This window comes from Bos indicus, chromosome X (assembly GCF_029378745.1).
Source record: "Bos indicus isolate NIAB-ARS_2022 breed Sahiwal x Tharparkar chromosome X, NIAB-ARS_B.indTharparkar_mat_pri_1.0, whole genome shotgun sequence".
In the NCBI taxonomy this organism is placed as follows: Eukaryota; Metazoa; Chordata; class Mammalia; order Artiodactyla; family Bovidae; genus Bos; species Bos indicus.
The window spans coordinates 98,537,481-98,552,061 of NC_091789.1; the positions used below are offsets into that span (position 1 = coordinate 98,537,481).

The window sequence follows — 14,581 nt, forward strand, 5'->3', positions numbered from 1 at the left end:
GGGGATTCTTAGAACCAGCCTCTGGCAGGTGCAGGAAATATTTAGGGTCATTGCATCTGGAGGCAGCGGCTTTCCCTCAGACTCCAAGATCCCTAAAGCTGTAAAATTGGAACCTTGAAAGTACAAAATCAAGGACTCGTAACATCACAGAATGTTAAAAGCATACCATCAGAATTTTTTAAATGGTAGAATCATGAAATCTTAAAAACCACCATATTGCAGAATCCTCAAATCACAGCATCATAGAAATAGAAACACATGGAATGTGTCACTGAATTATCCTCTCTTGAATTCATGTAATCATAGTTTCTTAAAATTGTGCCATCTCAGATTCACAGAATGTCAGAGCTGGAGGAGCCCTTGGAGATCCTCTGGTCCAACTCTCCCTCCTCCTTTTACACATGGGGAAACTGGGTAGCAGAGAGGCCAAGCCACGTGTCCCAAGTTGACCAGCTCATGCCACCTCAGGCTGAAGAAGGCTCTAGGCTTGCCCATGACGAGAGCGCCGCACCATTCATTCATTTATTGAGTGCCTTCTGGGTGTTGACAATACCAGGAATCAAACCCTACTCTCTTTCCCAGCCCCTGTTCCCAGCCATGGATAGGAAAGAGGGTAAGGCCCTGGTGGAGATGGGGAGAGGGAAGTGGGTAGGGTGGAATATACATCAGACAGAGAGAAGAGATCAGCTTTTATTGATGGAAATTCTTTTGTACACAGCGACACGCACTCTGAAAGGCCTTTTCCTCCTGATCATATTTACAGAGCACTATGGGAGCGGCAGGGGGCACAGGATGAGGCCGTCAAGCAGAAGAGATGGCAGCAATGGCCACAGCGAGGGAACGAGCAGGCTGGGTCCCAACCCCTTCTGGTCCTCTAAGCCCTAGGCACCCTGCATCTCTGTTTGTGCTCACAGAGGACAGAGGTAGGTCCTTGGGATGTCATTTGGAGACCTCTCCAGGAGTGGCAGGCTCCAGGGTGCCTGGGAAGTGGGGTGCGGGTACGGGAGGGTCCAGGTTTCAAGCTCCAAGCTCTGCTGCTCCCACATTTTAGTCAGACCAAGGACTCCAGCCTTTATAATTCGGGGGCTGGAGTCCAGGGGAGACAGCAGCAGGGGTGGGAATTCCAAGAAGGGAGTGGACAAAGATGGGGCAGGATGCTTGCCCATCCGGTTCCTGAAGCAGGGACGGGGTCTCATGGGGGATCGCAGGGGTGGGGGCTGGTTAAGGCTTTTGCTTCTGCATAGAAAATGACCCTTGTCCTCTCAGTTACCGAGAGGAGGGACTACTGCACTCGGAGGCCGGACAGCAGAACTGATGAGCGTCTTCCTCTTCCTCTTCCTCAGTCTCCTCCTCCTCCTCCTCTTCCCTGGGGCCAGGAAGGGCAGGGTAGAGGCCACAGGCGGCGGGTGACAGAGAGAGGCAGAGGCATTAGTTTGCAGAGCAGGGGAGATACAAGAAGGGCTGGAACCAGGGAGGTGGGGCTAGGATGGGAGTTGGAATGGGAAGGCCAGCGTGACCAACAGGGCCACACCCATCTCAGTCTCCGAGGAGCCTGTTGCTAGTCCCCGAGGAGCCTGTTGCTAGTCCCCCTCTGGGACTGGCCCTCCCCCACACTCAGGCTGGGCTCCAACTTAAGGTTACACCCAGAGTAAGTAAACTCCCTTTCTGATCAGACTGGTGCCCAACCTTCATTTTAATATAAATAAGTAGCAACCAGCTCTGTGCTGGCACTTTGCATGTATCATCTCATTTAACCCCTGCAACAACTCTGCAACATTTTAAAGATGAAGGAATTGAAGCTCAGAGAGATTAGATAACTGCCCAAGGTCACACAGCTGGATTAGTGGTAGAGTCAGGATTTAAACTTGGAAGTTCTTGGAGCTCCAAGTCTCGGGCTCTGCCCAGCAGGTCCTTTGGGTAGACTTGGTACTATCTCCAGAAATCCATCCTGCCCTTGAAGGACAAAGATTTGTATCTCCTGAAGGCTTCAGGGTTTGGAATGTAGGAGATGCTTAGAAATGGAGTGTGTGAAGTCCACAGCTTTGGAAGCAAATGGACCTGGGTTCTGAAACCAGCTCTACAAGTGCTTCTAGGCTGTGGCCCCAGGCATGTTAATGCCCCTCTTGGAGCCCTGGTTTCCTCATCTGTAAAAATGGGGCTTATGGTACCAACCTCACAGGATTGTTGCAAGGACTGGAATACATGTCAAGTGCCTGGCAAACAAGAGCGATAGGAACACAGTGATGGTGGTGAACTGTTCAGGAACTGAACCTAATTAAGTGGCCCTTTGCACTCACACAGAAGCACCACAGTGGTGGGAGGAATCATTGCAGGAACAAGCACATATTTCTCGGGTCTTGCAGAACAGTACCAGGGGCCAGTCACTGGAGTTGGACTATAGTTTCATGGGGTGGATGGACAGGCATGGGAGCTGGGGCAGGACCAGGTGTCTTGGGAGTGAAAAAGGTGACAGATCTCCTAGGGCTAGTGAATGAAAGAGTCTTACCCCACTCCCAGACCCCTTGGCTTGGGGGATGAAGGAAATATGGAATGCAGGGTACTGGAGGATCGGGAAGACAGGGGAAGGAAAGCGGATAGGCAAAGGGAAGGCACTAGTGTCCATGTGACAGACAAGGGTGCACGGGTGCCCGCATGCACGTACACACACTCACACACACACACATACACACCCTCCTCATACTCAGAGCTCCCTCTGACACATTGTTCCACAGACTCACTGAGTCAGCAAAACCACATGAGCCAGGGCTCCAGTCCTGGGCAAACAGCTCCTCCTTTCAGAGTCTCCCATTCCTCATCTATAAAAGGAGACAGAAACTCCACACTTCTCAAGGCTATCACGGGTAACAAATGATCTTCCAGTCCCCCGGCTCGCTCCCCTCCTATCCGAGCCAGGCCCCTGCTACCCTTCACCTGACACTGCAGTCATCTGATTTTCTCTCTGTACTCTCCTGGACCACTTTAGGCTTCCTGTATCCCACCATTGAGTGTGGATCTCCTGCTCAGACACCCACCTCGGCTCCCCTTTGCTTCCTGCACAAAGTTCAGATTCCTCAACCTGACATTCAAAGCTCCCCCACCCTATGGCCTCACCTGGCCTTTCCTGTCAGGTGGAAGAAGCATAGGCTTTAGAATTAGACAGACCTGGGTTTAAGTATCAGCCCCACCATCTACTATCCAGGTAACCTTGAGTCCATTTCTTCACCTCTCTAGGACTTACTTTCCTTACTGCAAAATGAGGAAGCACCTATTCTGTAGGTTATGGTGGGAGTAAGTAAATTCAAGTATGTAAAGCACCTGCCACAGGGTAGGTTTGGTGCCTCACACATGGTAACTATTATTGTGACTGTCAGCATCAGTGGCATCAGTGTTACCCTGCTCACTCCAGCCCAGCCTTCATGAAACTAGCTTGTCCGTTATTCTGTCAGCATGAACCAGCCTTTTCATGCTTCTATGCTTTTGCTGACTCTGTTTCTTTCTCCTGCACAGAGCTTTGCCCTTTGAAATCCTATCTAAACTTCACAACCCAGCTCAATTGCTGCTTCTTGCAGGAAGTCCTCCCTGACTTCCAACCAGAAATATTCTTTGCTTCTTCCTAGCTCCAGCATCCATGCTCTCCATGTTGTTGCTTTGAACTTTTCCAAGGCATTTCTTTCACCAATCCCCTCAATGCCCTTGTATTCCCCCCACCACCACTATCTCTGCTTTCCTTCCCTGTGGGAAAGAGAGGACACCTATACTATTTAAGGCCAGTCTCTCCACCCAGGCTCTGGAGCCCACCCCTGCTACCTCCTCCATAACAATTATCCCCTCTCCCTCCAGTATTTCAACCTCTCCCTCTCTGTTGCCTCCTTCCTACCAACATTTATAGAAGCTCAAGTCTCTCCCATCTGGGAATAAAAACCCTCTATCTGCCCCCACATCTCCCTCAAGCAATCACTGTCCCTGTCCCCTCTTCACAGCTAAGCTTCTTGAGAAATTCGTCTACACTGGCCATCTCCACTTCAGTACCTCCCACGGGTTCTTCAACCCACTGCAATCTGCCTCATGTGCCCACCAAGCCACAGAAACTCTTCTTAGTAAGGTCGCCCAGGACCTCCCACTGGTTAAAGCCAATAGACTTTCTCCCACCCTCATCTTACTTCTCCCAGCTATAACATTTGCCACTCTTAACAAGCCCCTCCTGTGTGCAGACGGCTCTTCCCTTCCTCTGCTTCCATGAGCCCACTCCCTGCTGGTTTTCCTCCTACTTCTCAGGACCACCCCCAGCTCCTCTTCCTCTCCCCATTCCTTATATGTTGGTACCTCTTCTCCAGTTCTGCTCTGGTCCTCTTCTCTTTCACTCCACACTCACTGTCCAGGGATCTCATTCCATTCCATAATTTCAGGTATGGCTGAGGACCCCCACATCTCTCTCTCTCTAGCATGGACCTCTCTCCTGGGTCTCACCAAGCCTAATGCTTGCTGGAAGCTCCACCAAGATGGCTCTTAGGGCCTTCAGAGTTCACAGGGACCTCTCACTCAGCATCTTACCACTGCAAACCTATCCTCTTGCATTTCCCACTTTCGTGAAGGGGCACCACCACCCAGTGGCCCAAGCCTAGATTCTTCCTGCTCCTTTAGCAAGTGAAGTGAAAGTCACTCAATCGTGTCCAACTCTTTGCAACCCCACCGACTATACAGTCCATGGAATTCTCTAGGCCAGAATACTGGAGTGGGTAGCCTTTCTCTTCTCCAGGGGATCTTCCCAACCCAGGGATCGAACCCAGGTGTCCTGCATTGCAGGTGGATTCTTTACCAGCTGAACCACAAGGCAAGCCCAAGAATACTGGAGTGGGTAGCCTATCCCTTCTCCAGGGAATCTTCCCGACCCAGGAATCAAACCAGGGTCTCCTGCATTGCAGGCAGATTCTTTACCAACTGAGCTGTCAGGGAAGCCCTTCAGCAAATCAGCCACCAAGTCCTGCTGATTCTACCCCCTCCCCTCCCCCGCCACTGCTGCTGCTAAGTCACGTCAGTCGTGTCTGACTCTGTGCAACCCCATAGACGGCAGCCCGACAGGCTCCTCTGTCCCTGGGATTCTCCAGGCAAGAATACTGGAGTGGGTTACCATTTCCTTCTCCAATGCATGAAAGTGAAAGTGAAGTCACTCAGTTGTGTCTGACTCTTAGCGACCCCATGGACTGTAGCCTACCAGGTTCCTCCATCCATGGGGTTCTCCAGGGAAGAGTACTGGAGTGGGTTGCCATTGCTTTCTCCGTCTACCCCCCTGAATAGCTCTAAAAGACTACACATGATCTGGCTCTTGCTAACTCATCATCGACTCCTCTCGCCCTTCACTCACTCCTTCTCCAATCATACTGGTCTCCCTGTCATTCCTCAAACATAACAAGCCCACTCCTGCCTCAGGGCCTTTGCACTCACTGAAACATCATTCCCCAGATAGGTGTAGCACCAGACACAAGCTATTAATATATATTTAGTTGCTTATTTATTATCCATCTCATCCGCTGTAAGATCCATCAGGGCAGGCATCTGTTTTGTTTACTGCTATATCTCTAATGCCCAACACACTGTCTAGCACTCAATAAATATTTTTTAAATGAATGAATCCACTGCCAGGCCTGAGCATGGGCAACTCACTGTGAACTCCAACCTTGGTCATCTCTACCCCCACTATCTGTTCAGCCTCTGACTCCAGTTCTCTCTTCCTCCCAATCATCTCTCAAATCCACTTCCTCTGCTCCCTCCCCACGGCCACTGCCTTAGCTCAGTGTGCTTGTGTTGTGCTTAGTTGCTCAGTTGTGTCCGACTCTGTGACTCTGCGGACTGTAGCCCACCAGGCTCCTCTGTCCATGGGGATTCTCCAGGCAAGAATATTGGAGTGGGTCACCATTTCCTCCTCCAAGGGATCTTCCCAACCCAGGGATCGAACCCAGGTCTTCCGCATTGCAAGCAGATTCTTTACCCTCTGAGCCACCAGGGAAGCCCAAGAATACTGGAGTGGGTAGCCTATCCCTTCTCCAGGGGAACTTTCCAACCTAGGAATTGAACCAGGGTCTCCTGCACTGCAGGCAGTTTCTTCACCAGCTGAGCTACCCGGGAAGCCCTACCTTAGCTTACCTCTCTTGGATTACTGGAACAGTCTCCTCCCTAGTTTCCCTTCCTTCTAAAATGCTAACCTTATCATGTTACCTTCCCTCTTCAAGAGCTGCTCCTAGCTCTCCAGCTGCCTACCATGACAAAGGAGCCTGGACTCCGCAAACGGCTGTCTGAGGTATATCTAATCTCTGCCTCAGTGTACAGCCTTACCATTTCTCACCTCTAGGCCTTGGCATTCACTATCAGAGCATCTTCTCCCATCTCTATCACTCAAAATCTTTACAGACCTTGGATAATTGGTTCAAACACTACTTTCTTCAGGAAAACAAATACGTGACTCACAAACCAGAAGTAATTCCTCTCCAATATGCATAGAGAAATAAATGCCTCCAGTGTCACTCAGGATCTCCAAGAACCAGGACGGTAGTTGGCAATTATATCTGAGACCATGGACTTTGGGTGCTGGGCGAGCATTAACAGAGGTTCCCTTTGCCTCCTGAACTATTACTCTGGATTCACGTCCCTGGGGCCCTCTGCTAACACTGACTCATCCTTGCCTTCTCCCTTTCTCTCACCTGCTGTTGGATCTATCTCATTAATAACTCTCAAAGGATTTAGATTCCATAAGGTGAAATTAAAATGCTTCTTTGTGAACAGTGTCCACTGGAGTAAAGCAACACAGTAGCACTGCTCCAAGTCATTTCTTCAATGCCAACACCCCAGTTCAGGCCTTCTAGCTGGCCTCCAGGCATATGATCCATTTTTCATACTGACTGCTAATGTGATGTTTCTAAAACACAAATTTTACCAAATTTTTCTATTTAGTATCCATTCACATGACACTTCATCACTAGCAATACTGGTTCTTAACTTTTTCTGGAGGAACATAAAACTCTTTATGCATTTAATGAAAACCAGGAACCATCTCCCCAACAGCAAATCCACACAACCAGACAAACACAACATTTTGCATTCAATTTCAGGAGGTTCCCAGGCCACCTGAAGCCATTTGGGACCCGTGCAACCCAGGCTCTTAACAAACCTCTGGCTCTACCCAACAACATCCAGGTTCTTGTGCGTATGCTATTCCTTCTGCCTGGAATATTCTGGCATACTTCACCCTTTCCCCTGGCTGCCTCTGAGTCATCCTCTAAGACTCAGCTCTTAGGCTGAGATGACCTGCACCAGCCCTAGGTAGGGCTAGATCTCTCACTGCTGTGGAAGCCACTCCACAGCACCTCCCACGCTGTGCTCTCCTTTGTCATAGCCCTCCTCAGTTTCCCCAACTGACTGGGAATTTGTGGAAGGCAAGAACCATTACCCAGCATAGGCCCTGGCCACAGCAGAACTCCCTAAGTGTCTACTGAAGTGAACATTAATAATAGCTACCCTTTTTTTTGAGCACTCATTATGTGCCAGGCACTCAACAAGGTGAATTCTATTTATGATCTCTTCTCTTTATGACTCTTTACGACCCCATGAACTATACAGTCCATGGAATTCTCCAGGCCAGAATACTGGAGTGGGTAGCCTTTTCCTTCTCCAGGGGATCTTCCCAACCCAGAGATCGAACTCCGGTCTGCCAAACTGCAGGGGGATTCTTTACTGGCTGAGCCACAAGGGAAGCCCATGATCTCTTCTACCCCTCAATAAATAAACTCTATGATGCTGGTGGTTCTTTTTGACAGATGAAGAACTGGGCTCAGAGATGTAAAGTCGGTTGTTTAAAGTCACCCAGTTAGTGGGTGCCAGAGGTGGAACTGAAATTTGAGACCACTGCAAGTATTGGTCCACCATGCTTCCCTGCCCGTACTGTGAGACGGCATCAGTAGCAGAATAGGACCATGAATTAGGGCCAGAATGCCCTGCCTGGGCTCCATTCCCCAGGGCCATCTACATTTATTTTCCCTCCTGTGTCACCTTCATGCCAAGAGCAGAGACCTGGCTCTCTCTCTTCTTTTTCCTTTTGGACATGCCACACGGCTTGCAAGATCTTAGTTCTTTGACCAGGGACTGAACCCAAGCCCTAGCAGTGAAAACACCAAATCCTAATCCCTGGACTGCTGGCGAATTCCCTGGTCTCATTTTTTATAGTCCAACCCCTGGTCCCTTCCCATGTACTATATTCAGCCTCCTCATCTCAAAACCCCACTGTAGTCAGTCCATCCTTTGCCCAGAACCATCCCTAGACATGTACAACTTTTAAATCCAATCCAATCCAAGGCTACACACTGTCTATGAAGAAAACAAGACATGGGTAGCCCCTGCTCTTCATGAGTTGATAGTCATCCAGGAGTTTTACATGTACCATCTCCAATCCTAAAATCAGCCCTGAGAGGTTAAATAGGCATTATCCTCATTGCACAGATGAGGAAACAGAAGCTTAGAGGCTTGCTCAGAGTCAAGCTGGTAAGTAGCAGAATTTGGACTTGAATAAAGGTACTGACCCAACTATATTCCATTAGGTCATCCTACTTAGAAGACGCAAAAAGTAGGCAACCATTTCTGGCAGGATTGGGGGATAAAGGAAAGCTATTGCTCTTTCAAGACTTAGTACACATCCACTCCTGTAGGGGACAGGTGAGGTGAGGTACCCCTCCCCTGGCAGCACTCTGAACCTATCATTGTCTATGGGTCTCTCTCCCTTCTAGACTTGAGCTCTCTGACTGTAGGATCAGACACAACTCATCCCCATGTCTCACCAAGGTTCAGCACAAGGACTAACTGAGACCATGCAGGACAAATGCTTGCTGAATGAATGAGGTGGCATTTGAGCAAGTTATTAAAAGGAAAAATAACATCTGAACAGGTGGATACAGGGGAAAAGTATGGAGGAGGAAGGAAACAAGTTAGTAAAGGCAAGGAATTGGGACCAAGAAAAAAGGCCAGTAATTTAAAAATTGTGACAGGGTATGCATAACATTTTTTCATTGTTTCAAGAGGGTTTTCTTTTCCTTACAAAAGTGGATCATACTATAAGCTCTGTTCTGCAATTTGCTTTTTTCATAGAATAATCAGTCTTGGAGGTCTTTTCAGGTGAGTATATAGAGATATATCTTTTTCTTTTGATCTACTACAGAGTATGGGTGGATCATGAAAGAAATCCTACTGATGGACAGGTAGGTTATTTTAATTGTTTGCTATTATAAGCAATGCTGCAAAGAACATCTTTGCATATGTCTGAAAGTAGTTTTGAAGGATTTCTAAAAGGTGAATTGCTGGGCAAAGAATGCACGTTTTGTTTAAAATGTAGATAAAAGTTATTTCCGTAGCTTTAACATTTTTATAGACCAGCTAAAAATAAAGATTATTCCTACTCACATAATCCTGTCTTCATCTAAGAAGCATACATCATGCAACCTTTTCATTAAGAGCTGGCTGAGAATGCTATCCTACAAAAGGGCATGTGATAAAGAGCTGCACAGTGTGGCTTATGTTTGCAGTTGGGGTTGAGGTACTTGGAAAAGGCCTCTAGCTGGCCACGTTGGGGTCTAATAGTGAAACTCTAGAGAAATCTAGCTCTGAAACATAGTTCTCAGCTTGGAAGTATATGTAAATTTAAGTTTCTGGGGGCACCTAACAAATTGGTCCCACAAGAAAATGGAACCAATTTGTACTCTAATCAAAGAATACACAATTTTGTTTCTTCACAACTGTTTTAATCTTCTAGATTTTGGTACTTGAAAGTCAGTACTTTGTTGTTTTTTAGTTACATTCTTTAGTTACTTGTAAGCTTCAACATCCTTTCTCATTCATTAGCTGTCTACTTCTCTGAACTGTCAAATTACCGTTATTTCTCCACTTTAAGTGAGTTGTGCATCTTTTTCTTATTGATTTCCAGGAGATGATATAGATAGTGTTATTAACCTTTGCCTGATATCTATGTAGCAAATACTTTCCTCTAGCCTGTTATTTCTGTTTTAACTTTGTGTATAGTATCTTTTATGGAGAAAGAAATGGCATCCTACTCCAGTGTTCTTGCCTGGAGAATCCCATGGATGGAGAAGCCTGGTGGGCTGCAGTCCACGGGGTCGCACAGAGTCAGACACGACTGGAGCGACTTAGCAGCAGCAGCAGCAGAGTATCTTTTCCACACAGAAGTTCTTAACTTTAATTGTAGCTGAAATTATTGCTCTAACTTTATGGCTCCTGAGTTTTTAAGTCCTGCTCAGGAAGACTTCTCCACTCTATTATAAAAATATTCTGGATTTTGCTCTGGTACTTTTACAGTTTTATTTTTTGCATTTATTTTTGTGCAAGGTAGGGATTTAACTTAAATTTTTTTCTTCTATTTTTCTGTCCGTGCTGCGCAGCATACAGGATTTTAGTTTCCAGACAAGGGATTGAACCCATGCCCCCTGCACTGGAAGTGTGGGGTCTTAACTACTGGACCACCAGGGAAGTTCCTTAAATTTTTTCCAAATGGTAGGATTTTTTTCCAAATCCTATCCCATTTACTGACTTCCCACTGATTTAAAATGTATTCTTTGTCATAAATTGAATTCTCATATGAATATGTGAGTTTGTTTCTAAATTCTCTATTTTGTTCAATTTATGTATTCCTCTATTTATGATATATTTTTAATTTCTGTAGATTTATGTTAAGTTTTTAATCTAATAGGGCAAGTCCCCCCTCATTGTTCTTCTTTTTCAAATTTTTCTTAGTAATTCATGGGCATTTACTCTTCCAAATGAACTTTAAAATCCAATTGTCTGATCCCCAAAGAAAATACCACTAAAATTTTAATGAGAAATACATTGAACCTTTTGATCAAATTGGGGGGGGATGTCATTTTAAACCATATTAAATTCTTCCCATCCAAGAATAGGACATGACTCTCAATTTATTCAAGCCTTACAGCCTTTGATGAAATTTTATAGTTTTCTACAAAGGAGTATTTTAAATTTCTTATAAATTTGTGGGAATTTTTTTTCTTTGCTATTGCGAATGGAATCTTTTTCTATTATGTCTTCTAATTATTGATGGTATTCAGAGAAGCTAATGGTTTGGGTGTACATTTATCCTGTATCTACCCATCTCACTAAATTTTCTTATTAGTTCTAATAATTTTTCCTTTTATTCTCTTTGATTATCTAAGTAGACAACCATATCGTCTTCCAATAATGCTAATCCTCTTTCTGATATTTATATCACTTTTTTTAATCCCAATGATTAAAACTTCCAGAAAAATATTGGTTAGTGACAGTGATAAGAGTCATCCTTATTTTGTTTTTGAATTGAATGGAAATTTATCTAGCACTTCATTGTTACATTTGATGATTGATTTTGGTCTCTGATAAAAATTCTTACCAAGTGAAGGAGGTTTTCACTCATTCCTAGCTTACTGTACTAGTTATCTATCGTAGTTTAACAAATTGTCCTAATGCAGCAAGAGATAACTAAGGCACTAAGGGTTTTTAAATCAAGAATGGATGTGTAATTTTGTCAGATTATTTTTTCAGCATTTATGTAGACAGAGTAAAAAGAAAAGATTGTATAACTATTAGTATAATCAATTATAACAACAGCTTTCCTAATGTTGAACAACCCCTGCACTCATGGGACAGACCTTCACCTGTTGTGATACAGCCTTCTTTTAATACACTGATGGGTTCAGCTGGAGAATCTAAAACACACATTTAAAATATGTGTTTCTCTATTAATATGTGAGGTTAGGCTATATAGTTTTCTTTCTTTTTTTTAAACGTAGCTGATCATCAAGATTGGACAGAACCTCCATCATACCTGAACTACCATGTCTGAGGAGAAAACTTTGACCATCTTTTAAATTTCTTCTATACAGTTCTATTCTATTCAGGTTTTCTGCCACTCATTAAGTGATTTTGGTCATTTATATTTTCCTAGAAAACCACTCGTTTCATCTAGATTTTCACATTTTTTGGTATAAAATTATACAAAGCACTTTCTCATGACTTTTTAATATTTTCTGAATCTGTGGTTAAATCCCTTTCATCATACTTCATGTTTTCTTGCCTTTTTCTCAATCATATCTGCCAGAGCATGGTCTGTCTAGTTTACTGGTCTTTTCAAAAAACATCTCTTAGTTTATCAAACCTTTTGTTTTCTATTTCATTAATTTCTGTCTTTTTAAAAATATTTATTTGCTTATTTTGGCTGCACTGGGTCACCGTTGCTGTGCCAAGGCTTTCTCTAGTTGCGGTGAGTGGAGGCTCCTCTCCAGTTGTGGTGCGTGGGCTTCTCATTGCTATGGCTTCTCTTTTTGCAGAGCACAGACTCTAGGGCGTTCAGGCTTCAATAGTTGCTACACACAGGCTTAGATGCCCCACGGCATGTGGGATCTTCCTGGACCAGGGATTGAACCGGTGTCCCTTGCATTACAAGGTTGATTCTTAACCACTGGACCACGAGGGAAGCCCAATTTCTGGTTTTATCTATAGTAATTACTTAATTCTACTTTCTTTTGGTTGTCCTTTTTATAGAGTCTTGATTGGAATAGCTAGTTCATTTAAGCTGTCTTGTTCTCTAATAAAAGCATTTAAAACTACAAACTTTCTTCTGGGAACCCCCTTGGTCATATCCCATAGGTTTTGTTCTATAATATTCTCAATTGACATCTACTCTAAATAGTCCATAAATTCCATTCTTGTTTCCTCTTTAACACAAGTATTTTTAAACTTTCAAATGGACCTAGCCTTTTTTGCCATTGCTATTAAAATTTCATTTTATACATTATAATCAGAAAATGTATTTATTTCAAATTATCTTGGAAATAATCTCCTTCTACAAAAGTGTAGGCAGATGGTTTCCTCTGCCTAAACACCCTAACCTATCCTATCCAACTGGCAGACTCTTACTCATCCTGCAAAACAGCTCAAATATTACATATTCTAGGACCAACCACTCCCACTTTGGGGGGAAAGTATCTAAGAAGGATGTTTAAGGAAGGTCAAGCTACAAACAGGCTGTGAATGTCCTCTTTGGTCTCCTGGCCTGGTCCCCCAGTCACTCTGCTCACCCGCTCAGACACCCATTCCACAATCACTCCAGGGGCTAGAGGAAGATGGGGGAGGGGCTGGCAATGATATTCATATTTGTCTGGAGGGGTGAGGGATTGGGGGAGGGGTGGGTCTAGCTCTTACCTGCTCTCTGCCAGCCTGCCTGAGGGGGTAAGCTTCATGGAGTCAAGGACCTGAGTAGGACAGCAATACTGGTGTAGAGTATGAGACGCTGTGGACCTGAGAGACAGCGAGAGACAGAGAGAGAAAGAGATACAGAGAGAGAGACAGGGAGGGAGGGGAGAGGCAGGGTGGGGAATGGGGACAAGGAGGTGAAAGTGAGTGGGGTATGGGAAAGGGGAAGACTGGGAGGAATGGGTGGTGGAGGATAGGGAATGGAAGAGGAGGGGTGGGAGGCAGGGAGGGAGGGAGGGAAGGAAGGAAGGAAGGAAGAAAAAAAGAAAAAACCACAAAGTCAAGAAAGAGAGGACGGCACTGAACCACAAACAGAACACAATGACAACAGGGGGCAGCAGAGACGAAAGAGCTGGGCTGGGCCTCCTGTGTTCCAGGTGACTCCGTGGGGACCTCGGCCACGGAGACACTGGGACACCACAGTAGGGAAAGGGGAGGGGGCCCTCCTCACACCAGATGCTACACGGGGATGGAAGAGGGGAGGGGGACGGGTGGATGAAAGAGAAAGGGAAAAGGTGTGTGGAGAGGGGGTTGTTCCCCCTTATAGAAGACCCCTCACAAGAAGGGAGGGAAGGATGGGGAGAAAAGAGGCTCTGGGTCCACAGAGGGTGAAGAACCCAGGCTGGGGCAGGGTGGGGGAGGGTGTGGGAGACACTGGAGGAGGAGAGGGAAAGAGACAGAGAGAAACTGAAAGAGACAAGAAAAGGGTGAGACAGAGAAGGAGAGAGACAGAGGAGGAAGACAGTGAAAGGGCGAGACAAAAGACACAGAAAGAAGACGGGGGAGAGGCAGAGTGCCAGAGCACAGGACAGGAGAGGTGAGGGCGGAGGAGAGCTGACAAGGTCTCAGTGGTCCTGGTGACAGGATAGGACTGAGTGGGAGGATGGGGCCCAGCGAGCCCGGGGACAGGGGGTTCTTTGCTTCCAAGGCCAGTGCTGCACCCCCAGCCTGGGGCAGGGCCCAAGCCCCACCCCCCAGCGCTGTCCCCCACCCCTAGAGCGGGGTCCAAAGGCCCCTCTGCCTCCTGCTTCCCAAGATGAAAAGTCCAGAGAATGGGAAGGAGGAGGAGAGACAGCAGGGTAGTGAGGCCAAAGGCCCAGTCCCTGGCCTCCCCAGTGCGGGGCAGATGCTGGGAGTGAGTCCCCAGTCAGCCAGCCCCTGTCCCCCATGAGCCCCTGAAGGCTGGTTTTGGTCAGGGCCTGGCCATTCAAGAGCCCAAGTAAAGGCCAGGAGATGCAGCTGCAGGCCAGGCCAGCTGCCCACTATCTTGCTTGCTGCAAATTAGAGG

The 14,581-nt window shown here is 46.2% G+C and overlaps 1 protein-coding gene and 1 long non-coding RNA gene across 12 annotated transcripts in view; one reads left to right on the forward strand and one right to left on the reverse strand.

Moving 5' to 3' along the window:
* Nucleotides 1-14,581, reverse strand: part of IQSEC2 (IQ motif and Sec7 domain ArfGEF 2) — a 78,078-nt gene that overhangs the window by 28,507 nt on the left and 34,990 nt on the right. For 4 of the 8 annotated variants that reach the window (XM_070784636.1, XM_070784640.1, XM_019956121.2 and 1 more), the window contains one exon: nt 13,243-13,338. The exons of 3 other annotated variants lie outside the window; for them this stretch is intronic. In XM_070784636.1, the coding sequence (XP_070640737.1) occupies nt 13,243-13,338 (96 nt within the window). Of the gene's footprint in view, nt 1-13,242; nt 13,464-14,581 lie in introns of all 8 variants that reach the window. One more of the 8 variants, XM_070784639.1, reaches the window with a different exon arrangement.
* Nucleotides 1-14,581, forward strand: part of LOC139181382 (uncharacterized) — a 46,909-nt gene that overhangs the window by 8,249 nt on the left and 24,079 nt on the right. For all 4 annotated transcript variants that reach the window (XR_011565361.1, XR_011565360.1, XR_011565358.1 and 1 more), the window contains exons 2-3: nt 764-923; nt 9,200-9,239. This is a non-coding gene — a long non-coding RNA (uncharacterized lncRNA). The remainder of the gene's footprint in view (nt 1-763; nt 924-9,199; nt 9,240-14,581) is intronic.